Source organism: Salvelinus namaycush, unplaced genomic scaffold, assembly GCF_016432855.1.
Source record: "Salvelinus namaycush isolate Seneca unplaced genomic scaffold, SaNama_1.0 Scaffold3, whole genome shotgun sequence".
In the NCBI taxonomy this organism is placed as follows: Eukaryota; Metazoa; Chordata; class Actinopteri; order Salmoniformes; family Salmonidae; genus Salvelinus; species Salvelinus namaycush.
This window is the reverse complement of record NW_024059896.1, coordinates 717,264-738,781: the sequence shown is the minus strand read 5'-3', so window position 1 is coordinate 738,781 and position 21,518 is coordinate 717,264. Positions and strand designations below refer to the sequence as shown.

Here is a 21,518-nt window from a genome sequence, read left to right as displayed (position 1 = left end):
GACGTCTGTGTCTTCAGTGTCCAAGAACGGTTTAGTTTTTTGTGTTCTGACTTGTAAAACAGAATGAATAAAACAAGTAATGTAAACATATTATCAGTAATTACCAGGAAGCTCTACAATATTTGTTTTAAAATCACACCAAGACTGTTAAAACTGGCATCAGGTTATTGAGGGATCTGATTAGGATTTACCCTCGTAGCAAGGCCGTTTTATCATGTGGAGGTTTCATTCAGGTCTCTATTTAAATGAACACTCTGTCTTTAGCAGGAGAAAGACCAGACTCAGAAGAACCAGAGCCAGGGATGTCCAAACCAGCAAGAAGACACCAGTGTTTCCACTGTGGAAAGAGTTTTAACCAGAAAGGACACCTGAACCAACACGAGAGAATACACACAGGGGAGAAGCCTTACCACTGCTCCCAGTGTGGAAAGGGTTTTAACCAGAAAAGCTACCTGAAAAAACACGAGAGAATACACATAGAGGAGAAGCCTTACCACTGCTCCCAGTGTGGAAAGAGTTTTACCCACTTGTGTAATCTGAAAACACATGAGAGAATACACACAGGAGAAAAGCTGTACCGCTGCTCCCAGTGTGGAAGGAGTTTTACCCACTTACGTAACCTGAAAACACATGAGAGAATACACACAGGGCAGAAGCCTTACCATTGCTCCCAGTGTGGAAAGAATTTTACTCACTTAAATAACCTGAAAACACACGAGCAATTACACACGGGGGAGAAGCCTTACTGCTGCTCCCAGTGTGGAAAGTGTTTTAACCAGAAAAGCTACCTGAAAAAACACGAGAGAATGCACACAGGAGAAAAGCCTTACCACTGCTCCCAGTGTGGGAAGGGTTGTAACCAGTTAGGTGACCTGAAACGACATGAGAGAATACACACAGGAGAAAATCTGTGCTATTGCTCCCAGTGTGGAAAGGGTTGTAACCACTTAGGTGACCTGAAACGACATGAGAGAATACACACAGGAGAAAATCTGTACTATTGCTCCCAGTGTGGAAAGGGTTGTAACCACTTAGGTGACCTGAAACGACATGAGAGAATACACACAGGAGAAAAGCTGTACCACTGCTCCCAGTGTGGAAAGAGTTTTACCCACTTACGTAACCTGAAAACACATGAGATAATACATACAGGGGAGAAGCCTTACCACTGCTCCCAGTGTGGAAAGAGTTTTATCCACTTATGTAACCTGAAAACACACAAGCAATTACACACAGGGGAGAAGCCTTACCACTGCTCCCAGTGTGGAAAGAGTTTTAATCAGAAAAGCTACCTTAAAAAACATGAGAGATCACACACAGGAGACAAGCCTTACCACTGCTCCCAGTGTGGTAAGGGTTGTAACCAGTTAGGGGACCTGAAACAACATGAGAGAGTACACACAGGAGAAAAGCTGTACCACTGCTCCCAGTGTGGAAAGGATTTTACCCAGTTAGGGGTCCTGAAACGGCATGAGAGAATACACACAGGAGAGAAGCCTTACCACTGCTCCCAGTGTGGAAAGGATTTTACCCAGTTAGGGGACCTGAAACGGCATGAGAGAATACACACAGGAGAAAAGCTGTACCACTGCTCCCAGTGTGGAAAGAGTTTTACCCAGTTTTTAAACTTGAAAACACATGAGAGAATACACACACAGGGGAGAAGCCTTACCACTCCTCCCAGTGTGGAAATCGTTTTAATCAGTTAGGTAACATGAGAACACATGAGAATAAACACACAGTAGATAAGGATGTAGGCTACTGAACAGTAGGAAACAGGACAGATTTTAGGCTGCTGAACAGTAGGATAAATATATGCCTCTGAACAGTGGGACATAGGAGAGGTGCCCTATACGTGGTGGGAGGCTGCAGAGACTCGGGAAATTCGTGTTAGGTATTGACTTTCCAGTGTTTTCCCTACTGCGTGTATGTTTATGTAAATAAACTCTTATCTCAGAATGATGTTGGGGATAATTAAGTACTGGTGCTATAATGTCTGGCGCCGCCTCCACTGGCCAATAGGGATGTGTGTCATAGTATCATAGGGATGGGTATCATAGTATCATAGGGTATCATAGGGAATCATAGGGATGGGTATCATAGGATATCATAGGGATGTGTGTCATAGGGATGGGTATCATAGGGAATCATAGGGATGGGTATCATAGTGATGGGTATCATAGTATCATAGGATATCATAGGGAATCATAGGGATGTGTGTTATAGTGATGGGTATCATAGTATCATAGGATATCATAGGGAATCATAGGGATGTGTGTCATAGTATCATAGGATATCATTGGGATGGGTATCATAGGATATCATTGGGATGGGTATCATAGGATATCATTGGGATGGGTATCATAGTAGTGTGCTGAATAACTGATGAATAAGTAGTGGTCCTATAATGTAAACTCCAACAGGAAATAAATTCTAATGTATAACTGCAAGATCATTTTCACTCTGGTTTCAATTACATTTTCATCCAAACTTACAAGCAAATACTTTATGCATTTATTGTTACAAATCAACTTGCAAGGTTCCACAGATCAAAAGGGCAAAGCCTTGCAGATTGATGGCTGGGGTCCATCTGATGATAAGAGTCTGGGAAGATCAAAGCCTTGCAGATTGATGGCTGGGGTCCATCCGATGATAAGAGTCTGGGAAGATCAAAGCCTTGCAGATTGATGGCTGGGGTCCATCCGATGATAAGAGTCTGGGAAGATCAAAGCCTTGTAGATTGATGGCTGGGGTCCATCCGATGATAAGAGTCTGGGAAGATCAAAGCCTTGCAGATTGATGGCTGGGGTCCATCCGATGATAAGAGTCTGGGAAGATCAAAGCCTTGCAGATTGATGGCTGGGGTCCATCCGATGATTAGAGTCTGGGAAAATCAAAGCCTTGCAGATTGATGGCTGGGGTCCATCCGATGATAAGAGTCTGGGAAGATCAAAGCCTTGCAGATTGATGGCTGGGGTCCATCTGATGATAAGAGTCTGGAAAGATCAAAGCCTTGCAGATTGATGGCTGGGGTCCATCTGATGATAAGAGTCTGGGAAGATCCAATAGCCGTATTTGCCAAATTTGTTAGAAGTAGTGTAAGATAGTAGTTAATAGTGTAAGAATTTGAGTTGTGTAATTTTGCCAAATCAAAATGTATTGGGGGTATGTGAGACAATGAAGATGTACCATAGTTGTTTATTATATTGTGATTGTCTTGTATATACATATATATATTAGGGTTTGATTGTTTATATATTAAGGGTATGTGAGACAAGGAAGACGTACCATAGTTGTTTATTAGGAAAGGAAATTGTATTAATTATCGGATGTTGTGAAACAAACAACAATTGTGTCTGTCATTGTCTGTTGTCTTTACAATCGCCGCCTAACCTTGTTGTATTTCCCCTCCCCCTTTTGAAAAGGACCACCATGTAAATATCTGTTAAGCATTATTGTGTTATCCTTCATGATTTTCTTAAATTGTATGTGGAGGCGTCACCAGCTGGAGCTCCCTTATTGTATGTATTTTATAAACTGTCAAATAAATTCAATCAATATACATGTTCATATTAAGCTTATACTTCTGTGTACAGGAAAGTATTATTTGTAAAATGGAAGAGAAAATATATCAGCTTATTGTTAAATTATTATGACGTTCTTTCCGATACAAAAAGTGTAGTAACTGTTGTTTCCAATCTGCGTTACCCACTCCAGTCAGCAGATGGCGATTTGCGTCTTTCAGCTGACTCTTCTTGCGTGACGTATAATGGACTGGACGGGACGCTTCTTCAGGAACAACAATACGGCTACTCTTTCAAACGCCTCGGTAGCTTGCTAGCTAATTTAAATGCGAAACATTGACGCTTTAGACCATGTTTATGTACATTAGCTAATCTCAGTGTTTTAAACACAATTCTGTTGACGTTTCTACTGGTTAACTTTAACCTAATTTGGTTGTTCAATTTGCAAACTTGTTAAAGATTGATACTGAGCCTAGCACTAGGCTAGTCGCTAATGTTAACTAGCTAGCTAACTAGCTAACATCCCGGACCATGAGCTCACTAAACTACTCGCCCCTTGCTAAAGAAGAGGAGGTCTATTGGACGGAGAAAGAATCTCTGGGAATGAACATTGTCGTCAAAGAAGAAGAAGAAGAGGGTGTTACAGTGAAAGAAGAGAAATCTCCGTTTGGAGAGGAAGAGGGGATAGAGGCTGTCACAGTGGAAGAGGAGGAGGAAGAAGCTTTCAGATTGAAAAAGGAGGAAGAGGAGAATATCACACTGAAAGATGAGGGTATTACAGTGAAATATGAGAAAGAACATATTGTAGTGAAAGAGGAAGAGGGGATAGAGGCTGTCACAGTGGAAGAGGAGGAGGTAGACACTTTCAGAATGAAAGAGGAGGCAGAGGAGGCTGTTAAAGTGAAAGAAGAAGAAGAGGATGTTGCTGTGAAAAAAGATAAAGAACCTTTAGGAGTGGGAGAGGAGGTAGAAGCTTTCAGAATGAAACAGGAGGATGTTATAGGGGAAAAAGAGGAAGAACCTTTTAGAGAGGAAGAGGAGGCTGTCTCAATAAAGGTGAAGAAGGAGGTCGTTTTGGTAGTGAAAGAGGAGGAGACAGAAGATCAGATTAACACCAGTGAGTACTGTCTTAAACAGGGGCACAAACTCTGCCATTGTTGAACTAATGTGGGGTTTTAAAATTCAATATTGGTGCATAATTTATACTTAAAAGGAATGCAAAACTCACCCAATTCGTGGAACGACCCTTTTACATTTGCATCACAAAAAATATTTAATAAAATCATGATGGAAGTGGCCATTTTAGGCCCTTTTTAGACATATTAATGCCTCTTGTTAGACCCTATGATTGTAGTAGAAGATCATAAGTTTACAATCTGTTTGATGTTCTCGTTCACACAGGAGAGAGACATGACTATCGTGGATCCTCTGGGGAGCATCAACAACATCCTGATGCTGACGAGTCAGAGAAGAGTCTCTCCAGATCACAACACCAGATGGTACAGCTTGGTCTGGTCTAACATACATCTTGCTCTATCCGGGGCTGGTTTTCTGTTAAGCACTTTATGACAACAGTGACATCAGCATCCATAATGGTCTGTGTCCCCTCTTTAGGGTTACCAGGACAACGCTAGCCCTTCCGTCCTCCCGGAGTCCCCGTGTTGTGCCTCTTCTGGTAGCGCCTTACTGCTGGGTATGAAGAGGTTGTCTGTGCTGCTGGTGGACTGCAGGAAAACAACGGGTCTGAGTGGAACTGTGAGAGGAGGAGGAGAGAAGAAAGGATCAGATTTGACTCATCAAAGTAAGTGCTGTAGTTTAGTTTGAACAAATAAAATAGATCTGCCCTCTGGTATCTGTTACCAGGACAACCAGTCTTGAAGGAGTTCCCACATATGCTAAGCACATGTTGGCTACTTTTCCTTCACTCTGCGGTCCAACTCATCCCAAACCTTCTCAATTGGGTTGAGGTCGGTTGATTGTGGAGGCCAGGTCAACTGCTGCAGCACCACATCACTCTCCTAATTGGTCAAATAGCTCTGGGTGGCGGGTGCTCAGACGATGTGGAAGTCCTGGGCTGGCGTTGTTATACATGGTCTGCGGTTGTGAGACCGGTCGGATGTACTGCCAAATTCTCTAAAACAACGTTGGAGGCGGCTTATGGTAGAGAAATTAAATTAACATTCAATTATCTGGTAACAGCTCCAGTGGATATTCCTGCAGTCAGCATGCCAATTGCACGCTCCCTCAAAACTTGAGACATCTGTGGCATTGTGTTGTGTGACAAAACTGAACATTTTAGTGGCCTTTTATTGTCCCCAGCACAAGGTGCACCTGTGTAATGATCATGCTGTTTGATCAGCTTCTTGATATGCCACACCTGTCAGGTGAATGGATTATCTTGGCAAAGGAGAAATGTTCACTGACAGGGATGTTATCAAATTTGTGAACCAGATTTGAGAGAAATAATCTTTCATGCGTGTGGAAAAATTCTGGGATGTTTTATTTCAGCTCATGAAACATGGGACCAACACTTTACATATTTACATTTTTGGAACATCTACCCAAAATATTTCATTATTTTTTTACTTTACTCAAAATATCATGACATTAATGATAGTCAAAATGTAAAAAAAATGTGTGAACTTCTAAATAAATAAAAAATTCCTTTTTTTTCACCTTTATTTATCCAAGTTCTCATTTATAACTGCGACCTGGCCAAGATAAAGCAAAGCAGTGCTACAAAAACAACACAGAGTTACACATGGGATAAACAGATAAACAAACGTACAGTCAACAACACAATATAAAAGGTCTATGTACAGTGTGTTCAAATGTAGTAAGATTAGGGAGGTAAGGCAATAAATAGGCCACAGGCCAATTTAGCATTAACACTGGAGTGATAGATGTGCAGATGATGATGTGCAAGTAGAGATACTGGGGTGCAAAAAAATCTAAATAATAATATGGGGATGAGGTAGTTGGGTGTGCTATTTACAGTAGGGCTGTGTACAGGTAAGCTGCTCTGACAGCTGATGCTTAAAGTTAGAGAGGGAGATATAAGTCTCCAGCTTCAGTGATTTTTGCAATTCGTTCCAGTCATTGGCAGCAGAGAACTGGAAGGAAAGGCAGCCAAAGTAGGTGTTGGCTTTGGGTGTGACCAGTGAAATATACCTGCTGGAGAGCGTGCTACTGGTGGGTAAGCTGATGGTGACCAGTGAGCTGAGATAAGGCGGGGCTTTACGTAGCAAAGACTTATTGATGACCTGGAGCCAGTGAGTTTGGCGACGAATATGTAGAGAGGGCCAACGAGAGCATACAGGTTGCAGTGGTGGGTAGTATATGGGGCTTTGGTGACAAAACGGATGGCACTGTGATAGACTACATCCAATTTGCTGAGTAGAGTGTTGGAGGCTATTTTGTAAATGACTTCGCCGATGTCAAGGATCGGTAGGATAGTCAGTTTTACAAGCTTGTGTTTGGCAGCATGAGTGAAGGAGGTTTCGTTGCGAAATAGGAAGCCGATTCTAGATTTAATTTTGGATTGGAGATGCTTAATGTGAGTCTGGAAGGAGAGTTTACAGTCTAACCAGACACCTAGGTATTTGTAGTTGTCCACATATTCTAAGTCAGAACCGTCCAGAGTAGTGATGCTAGTCAGGCGGGCGGGTGCGGGCAGCAATCGGTTGAAGAGCATGCATTTAGTTTTACTAGCATTTAAAAGTAGTTGGAGGCCACGAAAGAGTGTTGTATGGCATTGAAGCTCGTTTGGAGGTTTGTTAAAACAGTGTCCAAAGAAGGGCCAGATGTATACAGAATGGTGTCGTCTGCGTAGAGGTGGATCAGAGAATCCCCAGCAGCAAGAGCGACATCATTGATACAGTTGAAGTCGGAAGTTTACATGCACTTATGTTGGAGTCATTAAAACTTGTTTTTCAACCACTCCACAAATTTCTTGCTCACAAACTATAGTTTTGGCAAGTCGGTTAGGACATCTACTTTGTGCATGACACAAGTAATTTTTCCAACAATTGTTTACAGACAGATTATTTCACTTTTAATTCACTGTAGCACAATTCCAGTGGGTCAGAAGTTTACATACACTAAGTTGACTGTGCCTTTAAACAGCTTGGAAAATTCCAGAAAATGATGGCATGGCTTTAGACGCCTCTGGTAGGCCAATTGACCTCATTTGAGTCAATTGGAGGTGTACCTGTGGATGTTTTTCAAGGCCTACCTTCAAACTCAGTGCCTCTTTGCTTGACATCATGGGAAAATCAAAAGAAATCAGCCAAGACCTCAGAAAAAAAATTGTAGACCTCCACAAGTCTGGTTCATTGTTGGGAGTAATTTCCAAATGCCTGAAGGTACTACGTTCATCTGTATAAACAATAGTACGCAAGTATAAACACCATGGGACCACGCAGCCGTCATATTGGCTCATTCATCCCCCTCTTCTCCCCTGTAACTATTCCCCAGGTTGTTGCTGTAAATGAGAATGTGTTCTCAGTCAACATACCTGGTAAAATAAATAAATACAGCTACGGAAGGAGACGCATTCTGTCTCCTAGAGATGAACGTACTTTGGTGCGAAAAGTGCAAATCAATCCCAGAACAACAACAAAGGACCTTGTGAAGATGCTGGAGGAAACAGGTACAAAATGACCTATATCCACAGTAAAACAAGTCCTATATCGACATAACCTGAAAGGTCGCTCAGCAAGGAAGAAGCCACTGCTCCAAAACTGTCATAAAAAAGCCAGACTCCGGTTTGCAACTGCACATGAGGACAAAGATCATACCTTTGGTCTGATGAAACAAAAATAGAACTGTATGGCCATCGTTATGTTTGGAGGAAAAAGGGAGATGCTTACAAGTCGAAGAACACCATCCCAACCATGAAACACGGGGGTGGGAGCATCATGTTGTGGGGGTGCTTTGCTGCAGGAGGGACTGGTGCACTTCACAAAATAGATGGCATCATGAGGAAAGAAAATTATGTGGATATATTGAAGCAGCATCTCAAGACATCAGTCAGGAAGTTAATGCTTGCTCACAAATGGGTTTTCCAAATGGACAATGACCCCAAGCATACTTCCAAATTTGTGGTAAAAGTTGCTGCAGGTGGTGCAGAGCTTTTGGCCGGGGTAGAGGTAGCCAGGTGGAAAGCATGACCAGCCGTAGAAAAATGCTTATTGAAATGATCGATTATTGTAGATTTATCGGTGGTGACAGTGTTTCCTAGCTTCAGTGCAGGGGGCAGCTGGGAGGAGGTGCTCTTATTCTCCATGGACTTTAGTGTCCCAAAACGTTTTGGAATTAGTGCTACAGGATGCAAATTTCTATTTGAAAAAGCTAGCCTGAGCTTTCCTAACTGACTGTTGTGGTGGCATATTTCTACTTTACCAAATGAGGAGAGTTACAAACTTCACACACCAGTCAGAGTTATACTTAAACTACATCTTTAATAATAAGAGCTTTGCAATAGCATTTTACTTTCAATGATGCGCTATCTCTAATGAACCATTGAAAGTGTCAACAGAAAAGTACAAAGATCTTTTATAGCCAAAATACACCCCTCTCAACTTACATGACGAACCACATATCTTAAGAAAAGTTCACAAAGAAAGACTTTTACTTGAGAGAGAGGAGTATCCCATAGCCAGATAGCATTCGCTATAAATTATCGTTCAGTTTGGTGCCTAAGATGAGGTTCTAATCTCGTTCCTGGTACTTCAAAGCACAAAAACATTACCTCATGTTATCTGGAATGCTATTTTGGTTTTATCACCCAAAGACATCGTAAATCTCTTCTGTCAGTGCTATCTCATAGAGGCCCATCCTCAGTGGAACACACACACAATAGTTAACAGAACACTCTATTCTGTCGAATAAAACAACCATTATAATGCAATACAAGCATTATAACATCATCTTGCAATTTTCCACGACACTGTGTATATTGGTTCCTGACTTCCCTGAAAAGTTGCATATCGCTGGCTATTCGATGCTAATGCAGAACGCCACAGGATGTTTTTGTGCTGGTCAAGGGCAGTCAAGTCTGGGGTGAACCAAGGGCTATATCTGTTCTTAGTTCTACATTTTTGGAATGGGGCATGCTTATTTAGGATGGTGAGGAAATTACTTTTAAAGAGAAACCAGACATCCTCTACTGACGGGATGAGGTCAATATCCTACCAGGATACCCGGGCCCGGTCGATTAGAAAGGCCTACTCGCTGAATTGTTTTAGGGAGCGTTTGACAGTGATGAGGGATGGTCGTTTGACCGCGGACCCATTACGGACGCAGGCAATGAGGCCTATTGGTTAGAGCCTGTAAGTAAGCATTTCACTCTAAGGTCTACACCTGTTGTATTCGACGCACGTGACAAATAAACTTTGATTTGAATTGTGGATTTTTAAAAGTAGAAGCTCAAATTGTTTTTGGCACAGACCTGGATAGTATGACAGAACTCGGCAGTAGATTGTAACTCTGCCCCCTTTGGAAGTTCTATCTTGTCAGAAAATGTTGTAGTTAGGGATGGAAATGTCATGATTTTTGGTGGCCTTCCTAAACCAGGATTCAGACACGGCTAGGACATCAGGGTTGGCGGAGTGTGCTAAAGCAGTGAATAAAACAAATTTAGGGGGGGGCTTCTGATGTTAACATGCATGAAACCAAGGCTTTTACAGTTACAGAAGTCAACAAATGAGAGCGCCTGGGGAATGGGAGTGGGGCTGCAGGTCCTGGGTTAGCCTCTACATCACCAGAGGAGGAGTAGGATAAGTGTATGACTAAAGGCTAATAGATAATCAAGTGATATTTGCATGTAATGCATTTGCTCCATTGTTTAAATTTGCATTGTTGGTCCACTGATGATTTAATGAAATGAAAATGTTCACAGACTCTGTAATGCAAAATGTTAATTGTATGTGTCCACATATCTGAGTATGTGACTAACCTTGTGAAACTGACCTATTATAATCTCCTGTTCCTGGGAGTATCATCCTGTGTTGCAAACCAGCTGCACCTGTGTCCTTGTATGAATAAAGTCCCTCCCAGGAACAGGAAACTATGATGATATGTGATCATCACCCAATGCTTCAGGAATTCAGACTGTCTACACTGCACTGTGTAACTGTTATTCTCTCTGAGCTCAGAAATAAAGAATCTTGGTTTGACTTGGACTCCAGCAGGTCCTTATTTTATAATATCCACCACAACTCTCCCACGGATTGCTGTTTATCATTGTCTCAATGAAGAGTTCTTTGTTCTACTTTCCTGGGGTCATTTACAAGCCTCCCACTGGTTGAATAAACTTTGTTTCCACGTCATTTCAACAAAACAAATTCATGTGATGTTAGATCAATGTGGAAAACTGATTGGATTTGTAAAAAGCCGTCAACATCAGGAATCTTTATTTATTTTTCACCCAACTTGTAAGCTAAATCCAAAGACAGGTGACATTTTGTGTTGATTTCATGTTGAATTCACTTTAGTTGATGACTCAAAGAAATGTAAATAGAAACTAAATGTTGAACTGACGTCTGTGCCCAGTGGGCTGGTTTGAATAAGTGGCAGGTGTTGGATCAATATCCACCTTAGTAGCTAAGTTTCCGTGCAATTTGCGACAGATTTTCATGTGAATATTCTCAAATATGTACAAAACAATATATGCATTTTCCCACCAGAAATGTTTCTTTCAAACAGACTAATTGCAGACAGAAGGCTTTGTGTGACAAATAAAAAAACTTTTGCTGTTAAAATCCCATATACCGTATGAAAAATACAAGTTAAATGGGTTTCCATCACATTTTCAACTCTACTGAGGGTTTAAAAAGCTGTTGTATTACATAAAACAACATATGCATTTTCCCACCAGAAATGTTTCTATCAAACAGATTTATTGCAGATAAAAGGCTTTGCCTGACAAATAAATAACTTTTGCTGTTAAATTCCCATTTTCCAAATGAAAAATACAAGTTAAGTGGGTTTTCATCACATTTTCAACTCTACTGATGGTTTTAAAAACTGTTGAATGAAATAGAATATTGCCCTCTTGTCCCGTGTACTGTAGTCAGCAGCTCACATATACAGTGCTGGTAGGCTACCTACATGATGAGATTATTATGGATGAGAGACATATTATTTTATTTGTCAAATGGAAACCAAGCATCAATCATGTCACCAGAAGAAGACCATCAAAATGTATTTGAAAGGAGCATCAAGCTCATCACATCCAGTTTCACCACCCTGTGAAGTTCATAACTTATTTCATCTGTAGCCTAATAAACTGCATGGTTTCCCAAGTCGTAGAGGGAGGACCACACAACATATCATCACGTGACTCCAAGTTAACTAAGATGTGATGGTTATTATATAAATATTTGCACATAAAGGAGTTTCCATCGCCATTTCTCATTCATACATTTTTACGTGACTCCAAGTTAACTAAGATGTGATGGTTATTATATAAATATTTGCACATAAAGGAGTTTCCATCGCCATTTCTCATTCATACATTTTTACTGACACAAAAAGACCCCACCATGTAAAACGAACTTACAAATTGTCTGTCTGCATTAATAAAATTGTACAGGCATATCCTGTTTCCGTCAGCCCAGTCATTACTTTTGAAATGGTTGGATCAATATCCACCTTCATGATATGGATGAAGCCTGATTTGGAATGTCTGAGTAGTTCTATCTGATGTCATAATACACTCCTCTGATAATCAAGCGATATTTGAAATGTCTGAGTAGTTCTATATGATGTCATAATACACTCCTCTGATAATCAAGTGATATTTGGAATGTCTGAGTAGTTCTATCTGATGTCATAATACACCCCTCTGATAGTGATACATTTGCTCCATTGTTTCCATGTCAGTTGGTTTCCCACTCTGATGATTTATATCTGACAGAGGGGCTTTAAAGGAATAGTATGGTGACATCTTAGTGTGGCTTGAAGTAAATAGTATGGTCACATTTACAGGTTGTTGCTCAGTATTCTTAGTATGATGTGAAAAAAGAACAATCAACTATTTATTGATAATGTATATTCCTATTCAGCTTCTACATCTGCATAGAGGCAAACAGTATCTTAAAGTTGATTAAATATATATATATATAAATTGTACACTTCTATTTTCACAATTTGAATTATTATTCATCAAAAACTACACCAACAATACACTGCAGCTTTGACGTCAAGAAGAGATTGGGCTGATGGGTGGTGGTGCTACTATACAGGTAAGGCTGTCCAATATGAATGTTCAATACACACAATAGGTTGATCAGTAGCCAGTTAGGTAGCTGCTACAGTCCAATATGAATGTTCAATACACACAATAGGTTGATCGGTAGCCAGTTAGCTAGCTGCTACAGTCCAATATGAATATCCAATATGAATAAAAATAAAGATGGGCTCTCCTGTCAACATGGGGCTCCTGCTGCAGGTAGCCTAGCGGTTACTAGTGTTGGGCCAGTAACCGAAAGATCTCTGGTTTGAATCCCAAAGACAACTAGGTGAAAAATCTGTCAATTTGCCCTTGAGGACAGCAGCAGCAGGAGCCTCATGTTTCTCCCATTCTTCTCTGCAGATCCTCTCAAACGGTCAGGTTGGATGGGGAGTGTCACTACAAAGCTATTTTCAGGTCTCTCCGGAGATGTTAAATCGGGTTCAAATCCGGGCTCTGGCTGGGCCCCTCAAGGACATTCAGAGACATCTCCCAAAGCCACTCCTGCGTTGTCTTGGCTTTGTGTGTAGGGTCGTTGTCCTATTGGAAGGTTAACCTTTGCCCCAGTCTGAGGTCCTGAGTGCTCTGGAGCAAGTTTTCAAAAATTATCTCTCTGTATTTTGCTTCGTTCATCTTTCCCTCGATCCTGACGAGTCTCCCAGTCCATGCCGCTGAAAAACATCCCCACAGCATGATGCTGCCAACCCAATGCTTCACCATAGGAATGGTGCCAGGTTTCCTCCAGACGTAACCCTTGGCATTCATCAGACCAGAGAATTGTGTTACTCATGGTCTGATAGTTGTTTAGGTGCCTTTTGGCAAACTCCAAGCTGGCTTTCATGTGCCTTTTACTGAGGAGTGGCTTCCGTCTGGCAACTCTACCATAACGTCCTGCTTGGTGGAGTGATGCAGAGATGGTTGTCCTTCTGGAAGGTTCTCCCATCTCCAGAGAGGAGCTCTGTCAGAGTGACCATTGGGTTCTTGGTTACCTCCCTGACCAAGGCCCTTCTCCCCCGATTGTTCAGTTTGGCCGGGCAGCCAGCAGTAGGAAGGGTCTTGGTGGTTTCAAACTTCTTCCTTTTAAGATGATGGGGACCTTCAATGCTGCAGAAATGTTTTGGTCCACTTCCCCAGATCTGTGCCGTGACACAATCCTGTCTCGAAAGGAGTATATCACATCAAATACAGGCTACTTAAAGTTCTTGAGAGAACACACATATGCTCATACTCTTGTCTCATTTAAAATAAAAATAGAATTGTGCTTTTGGTCATGCAATATTTTCTTTATATATATATACACTGATCATACCAAACATTTGGAGAGAAATAAACGTCCTAATATGGACAAGGAACCTCCTCCTTTTCCCTCAGAAGAGCCTCAATTTGTCGGGGCATGAACTCTTCAAAGTGTCCAAAGCCTTCCACAGGGATGCTGGCACATGTTGACTCCAATGCTTCCCACAATTGTGTCATGTTGGCTGGATGTCCTTTGGGTGCAGTGAAGGCTCCTCAGAGAAGGATGGTCTTCCCCTCCCTCCTCTGAGAAGCCTCCACTGCACCCAAAGGACATCGAGCCAACATGACATAATTGTGGGAAGGGATTTTCAGTGAGTTTCAGAATAAAATAAATTGGTAAAACATTAATAAATGATCATTTTTGGATAAAACTATACTAAATATAATCACATCACCAAATAATTGAATAAAAAAATAATTGAATAAAACATACTATTTTGCGTCCTCCTCTGGGTACATTGACTTCAATACAAAACCTATGAGGCTCATGGTTCTCAAGGCTTCCATAGACTTAAACAGTAATTATGACAACTTCCGGAGGACATCCTCCAACCTATCAGAGCTCTTTCAGCATGAACCTTCTCCGCTGTGCAATGCGGTTTCCGAGCTGGTCATGGGTGCACCTCAACCCCGCTCAAGGTACTAAACAATATCATAACCGCCAACAAGAAGAGACAATACTGTGCAGCCGTATTCATGGGTTGGCACCCCCCATTGGGTTGTGCCATGGCGAAGATCTTTGTGGGCTATACTCGGCCTTGTCTCAGGATGGTAAGTTGGTGGTTGAAGATATCCCTCTAGTAGTGTGGGGGCTGTGCTTTGGCAAAGTGGGTGGGGTTATATCCTGCCTGTTTGGCCCTGTCCAGGGGTATCATCGGATGGGGCCACAGTGTCTCCTGACCCCTCCTGTCTCAGCCTCCAGTATTTATGCTGCAGTAGTTTATGTGTCGGGGGGCTGGGTCCGTCTGTTATATCTGGAGTATTTCTCCTGTCTTATCCGGTGTCCTGTGTGAATTTAAGTATGCTCTCTCTAATTCTCTCTTTCTCTCTTTCTTTCTTTCTCTCTCTCGAGGACCTGAGCCCTAGGACCATGCCTCAGGACTACCTGGCATGATGACTCCTTACTGTCCCCAATCCAGCTGGCCGTCCTGCTGCTCCAGTTTCAACTGTTCTGCCTGCGGCTATGGAACCCTGACCTGTTCACCGGACGTGCTACCTGTCCCAAACCTGCTGTTTTCAACTCTCTAGAGACAAACGTTTCTTAAACAGAAAAAAACGGGATAAACATACCTGAATTTGTCAAATAAAATCAAACTTTATTTGTCAAATGCGCCGAATACAACAAGTGTAGACCTTACAGTGAATTGCTTACAAGCCCTTAACTAACAGTACAGGTCAGGAAGATTTAAGAAAATGAGCAAATGACCAAAAGAAAAAAATTATAAAAAGTAACGCATTAAAATAACAATAACAAGGCTATATACAGGGGGTACTGGTACCGAGTCAATGTGCAGGGGTACAGGTTAGTCGAGGTAATTTATACATGTAGGTCGGGGTGAAGTGACATTTCATAGATAATAAACAGCAAGTAGCAGCAGTGTACAAAACAAATGGAGGTGGGGTCAATGTAAATAGTCCAGGTGGCCATTTGATTAATTGTTCAGCAGCCGTATGGCTTATGGGGGTAGAAGCTGTTAAGGAGCCTTTTGGTTCTAGACTTGGTGCTCCGGTACCGCTTGACGTGCGGGAGCAGAGAAAACAGTCTATGACTTGGGTGACTGGAGCATCTGACAATTTTTTGGGCTTTCTTTATAATTGTCCTGGATGGCAGGAAGCTTGGACCCAGTGATGTTCACTACCCTCTGTAGTGCATTACGGTCAGATGCCGAGCAGTTGCCATACCAGGCGGTGATGCAACCGGTCAGGATGCTCTCGATGGTGCAGCTGTAGGTCTTTTTGAGGATCTGGAGACCCATGCCAAATCTTTTCAGTCTCCTGAGGTGGAAAAGTTGTTGTCGTGCCCTCTTCACGACTGTCTCGGTGTGTTTGGACCATGATAATTAGTTGGTGATGTCTTCAAGACTGTCTGTCACCTAAAAAACCTATCTCGACCTGTGTGCACCTACGTTCTAAACTTTCATTCATAGGCTAGGTTGTAGCAATCTCATGATGGGTATAGGGAAAATTCTAGTATCATGTAGTAGCCTAAACCTATTGCTGTTACATTGAACAGGGTGAATGGAATATGAATGACAGTCATCCAATATGCTGTAATAGAATTAAGGCCATGCTCATGAAAAAACAAATCGTTCTGCCTTATCTTAAACACCACTGTTTGGTAGGTGGATGATTCTTGGTACACATGGGAAACCGTTGAGCTGGAAAACCCCAGCAGCGTTGCAGTTCTTGACACAAACCGGCACCTGGGACCTACTACCATCCCCCGTTCAAAGACACTTAAATATTTTGTTTCCCCCATTCACCGTCTGAATGACACACATACACAAGCCATGTCTCATTTGTCTTAAGGCCTAAAATGCCTTATTTAACCTGTCTCCTCCCCTTCATCTACACTGATTGAAGGGGATTTAACTAGTGACATCAATAAGGGATCATAGCTTCCAGCCCCAGCTAACACACCAGACTCCAATAATCACCTAATCATAATCTTCAGTTTAGGATGCAGTTTGATTAATCAGCTGTGTTTGCTAGGGAGGGAGAAAAAGTGTGACACCAATCAGGCCCCCGAGGACTGGAGTTGCCCACCCCTGGTTTACAGGATGATTTGTACCTTAAAGAGCGTAGCTTTAATGGAATAGTACCGTCACATCTAGATAAAAACGAATGTGAAAAATTAACAGAGCAAATGTTTATTAAAACACTACCTATTCATAGAAGTATGTATTCATCATTTACTATATATCAGCTTATTGTTAAATTATTCTTACGTTTTTTCCAATACAAAAGTGTAGTAACTGTTGTTTCCAAACTGCGTTACCCACTCCAGCCAGCAGATGGCGATATGCGTCTTTCAGGTGTTGATTCTTGCGTGACGTATAATGGACTGGACCGGACGCTTCTTCAGGAACAACAATACGGCTACGCTTTCAACCACCTCGGTAGCTTGCTAGCCAACATAAAACTGAAAGATTGACGCTTTAGACCATGTTAATGTACATTAGCTAATCTCAGTGTTGTTAACGCAGTTCAGTTGACGTATCAACTGGTTAACTTTAACCTAATTTGCTTGTTCAATTTTCAAAGTTGTTAAAACATTGATACTGAGCCTAGCGCTAGGCTAGTCGCTAATTCTAACATCCCAGACCATGAGCTCACTAAACTACTCATCCCCTGTTAAAGAAGAGGTCTGCTGTATGCAGAAAGAAGCTCTGAGGCTGAACATTGTCGTGAAAGAAGAAGAGGATGTTATAGAGGAAACCGAGGAAGAACCTTTCAGAGAGGAAGAGGATGCTATCTCAGTAGAGGTGAAGAAGGAAGACGTCTTGGGAGTGAAAGAGGAGGAGACAGAATATCATATTAACTCCAGTGAGTACTGTCTTAAAAACAGAGTCACACACTATGCCGTTGTTGAACTAATGTGGGGTTTTAAATGGCATTCTACTGAAGTTCTACACTTGAATATGTTGTTCAGTACTGTAGGAATTGTTAAAGGGGCCATCTGCCTTTGTTAGTTTTAATCTGCCATTGGTACATATTTTGGGGACTTTTAAATTAGATTTATTAAATTATCCATGTGGTCTACATTAAAGTGCATCTCATCTAGTATAACAGGCTTTTAAAATGCAATGTTGGAGCATAATTTATACTTAAAATATCAAAGGTATGCAAAAGGCACCCGTTTAGTGGAACGACCCTTTAACATTTGCATTTTAGGCCCTGTTTAGAGAGATTAATGCCTCTTGTAAGACCCTATGATTATAATAGACGGTCGTAAGTTCACTATCTGTTTGATGTTCTCATTCACACAGGAGAGACACATGACTATTGTGGATCTTCTGGGGAGCCTCAACAACATCCTGATGCTGATGAGTCAGAGAAGAGTCTCTCCAGATCAGAACACCAGATGGTACAGCTTGGTCTGGTCTAGCATACATCTTGCTCTATCGGGGTCTGGGCTGGGTTTCTGTAAAGCACTTCATGACAGCTGTGACATAAGCATCCATAATGATATGTGTCTGTGTCCCCTCTTTATGGTTACCAGGACAACGCTAGCCCTTCCTCCCTCCCGGACTTCCCGTGTCATGCCTCTCCGGGTAGCACCTTACTGCTGGGTATGAAGAGGTTGTCTGTGCTGCTGGTGGACTGCAGGAAAACAACGGGGCTGAGTGGAACTGTGAGAGGAGGAGAAGAGAAGAAAGGATCAGATTTGACTCATCAAAGTAAGTGCTGTAGTTTAGTTTGAACAAATACAATAGATCTGCCCACTGGTATCTGTTACCAGGACAACCAGCAGAGTTCAGTTAGTTGACAGGAAGATAGACTGGTGGATATGGATGTTATGAATATCATAACACTGAAAAAGGATTCTGCCAATGAAAAGAGAGAAACCAATAGACCATATAAAACCTTGATGAAAGTTAGCTTTGGAGAGAAAGTTTCAAGATGATCTGATATAAGGTGCATGTTTTACAAAACCTTTTCCTAAAAACATAGATGTTACATTGTCTGTCCCAGTCAACCCCCCCTTTCTTTACAAGACTCTAGAACACACAAACTAAACTCCAGACACTTCAATGTGGTCTGTATTGCTTCATTAATATCTGATCTACACAACTTGTTAAACAGGCCAATATATATTTTAAAACAAGCTCCTTTTTTTGTCTTGACCTCCGTCTCTGTAATGGACAAAGTTCATTTCATTTCCTACTTTAACAGGTCAAATAAAGCCTGAACTCCAACATATAGACCTTACAGAAGATGGTTTCAGTTGGAAATGACTAACTTTATTAATAAAATGTGTAACTGATGCTAACAGTTGAAATTCCTCCACTGTCCCTGTCCCCATACCAGGCTCAAACCAGTGATCCTCTGCTTCTCAACACACGTGACCGCTCTCCTTGAGAATAAACTATATTCAGAGTTCTAGAGTCACACACTCACTATAGCACAATAATTACTATAGCAGAGTGTATTTAACAGATGGTGAGATCAGAAACAAATCAGCCCCTTTGTTGCTCTGTTTCAGAGCTACTCTGCCTTCTGACGAAGGAAAACCTTTTCAACTATAAATGTATATTTGTCTGCCATTTAGGCTGCAACAACTATACAGTGGAACACCCCCTGATCTGTTGTTTTATGAAGGGTCACCTACGCCCAGTACCCAAACAGCTAGTCCCATCCTGGGATTTTTATGTTTTGCTTGAGACCATTTCCGCTGTTGGGGCCGCTGGAAAGAATAGAAATTAGATTTATCTTGTTTAAAACTACTTTACTTTAGCCATTATATCCGTATAATGAGTTACACCCCCATACCTTCATGAGGTTCTATAGTAGCAAGGATCTGACACCTCCGGAGGGCTTGATGGCTCAATCCACCAGAGGTATGGCTACAACATAGGCATTGTTCAAAGGCATCTCTGTTGAAGAGATCTGTAATGCAGCATGTTGTGGTGATGTACCTTCATGAGGTTCTACTGACTGGACATCACTACACATACGGTGAGTAGAGTGGGGACCTCTGAGGGATGATCCTGTCTAGACTTGGCATCAGAGAGTGTATGAGCTCTGTGGTAGTTGACTATATCCCCAAAGTGAGAGACTAACGAGTCACTGAAATAGAACTGAAGGTTCCCTAACAGAACCCTGATTCTATGATATTCACCAGGTTACCTAACAGAACCCTGATTCTATGATATTCACCAGGTTACCTAACAGAACCCTGATTCTATGATATTCACCAGGTTACCTAACAGAACCCTGATTCTATGATATTCACCAGGTTACCTTTCACACATGGAAGACGGGAGCGGCTATGTCCCTGATATAGGAAGTGGTCTGCTATTGGCCGTTGCTATCGGAGAGTACAGTGCCTCCTGAAAGTATTCAGACCCCTTGACTTTTTCCACATTTTGTTACATTACAGCCTTTTTATAAAAACACAATACCCCATACTGACAAAGCAAAAACATTTTTGTTTGATAATTTTGATAATTTATCAAAAAATACAAAACTAAAATATTATATTTGCTTAAGTATTCAGACCCTATACTCAGAACTCTGTTCAAGCAGCAGGTTCTGCTCTGGAACAGGTTTTCATCAAAGATCTCTCTTAAAGGAGGACTGTAGCATCTAATGATGAAACATTATGGAGTCTTAAAGGAGGACTGGGATGGGAAAGGAAAGGGGATATCTAGTCAGTCACAACTGAATCCATTCACCCTAAATGTGTCTTCCGCATTGAACCCAACCCCTCTGAATCAGAGTGGTGCGGGGGCTGCCTTAATCGACGTCCACGTTATCGGCGCCCGGGGAGCAGTTGTTGGGGGTTAACTGCCTTGCTCAAGGGTAGAACGGCAGCTTTTTTCTACCTTGGGGGGCGTGCGGATTCGAACCAGCGACTTCTCGGTTAATGGCCCAACATTCTTAATCTCTAGTCTACAAATGTCACAAATGTTCCAACTTCAATTCATTATTTCTCAATGATGCTTTAAAACCTCTCTAGGGGGTGTGGGACGCTATCGTCCCACCTGGCCAACATCCATTGAAATTACAGAGCGCCAAATTCCAAAACAGAAATACTCATTATAAAAATTCATGAAACATACAAGTGTTATACATCGGTTTAAAGATTAAGTTCTTGTTCATCCAACCACGGTGTCAGATTTCAAAAAATACTTCACGGCGAAAGCAAACCATGCGATTATCTGAGAACAGCGCCCAGCAGACAAATCATGACAAACAGTAAAAGGCCTTGTAGACGAGTAACATAAGTCAGAAATAGCGATAAAATTAATCACTTACCTTTGATGATCTTCATATGATTACACTCACAAAACTCCCAGTTACCCAATAAATGTTTGTTTTGTTCGATCAAGTCTCTCTTCATATCCAAAAACCTTTGTTTTGTTAGCGCGTTTTGTTCAGTAAAACACTGTCTCAAACAACATCCGGTGAAATTTCAGAGCTTGAAACTCAACAAAACAGAAATTCTCATAATAAACATACATGAAAGACACAAATGTTATACACCAGCTTAAAGATAAACTTCTTGTTAATCCAACCGCTGTGTCAGATTTCAAAAAGGCTTTACGGCGAAAGCAAACCATGCGATTATCTGAGAACAGCGCCCAGCAGACAAATCATTACAAACAGTTAGCAACCAAGAAGAAGAGTAACAAAAGCCAGAAATAGCGTTAAAATGTATCACTTACCTTTGATCTTCATATGGTTGCACTCCGAAGACTCCATGTTACACAATAAATGTTTGTTTTGTTCGATAAAGT

At 41.5% G+C, this 21,518-nt stretch overlaps 1 protein-coding gene across 1 annotated transcript; it reads left to right on the top strand.

The window, feature by feature from the left end:
* Positions 1-389: 389 nt before the first annotated feature.
* LOC120039776 (zinc finger protein 135-like) lies at positions 390-1,526 on the top strand (the record flags this gene model as incomplete). Its single annotated transcript, XM_038985157.1, has 2 exons — positions 390-867; positions 952-1,526. Coding segments are annotated over 2 exons (1,053 nt in total), but the record flags the coding sequence as incomplete, so codon positions are not given.
* Between the last annotated feature and the right edge of the window lie 19,992 nt (positions 1,527-21,518).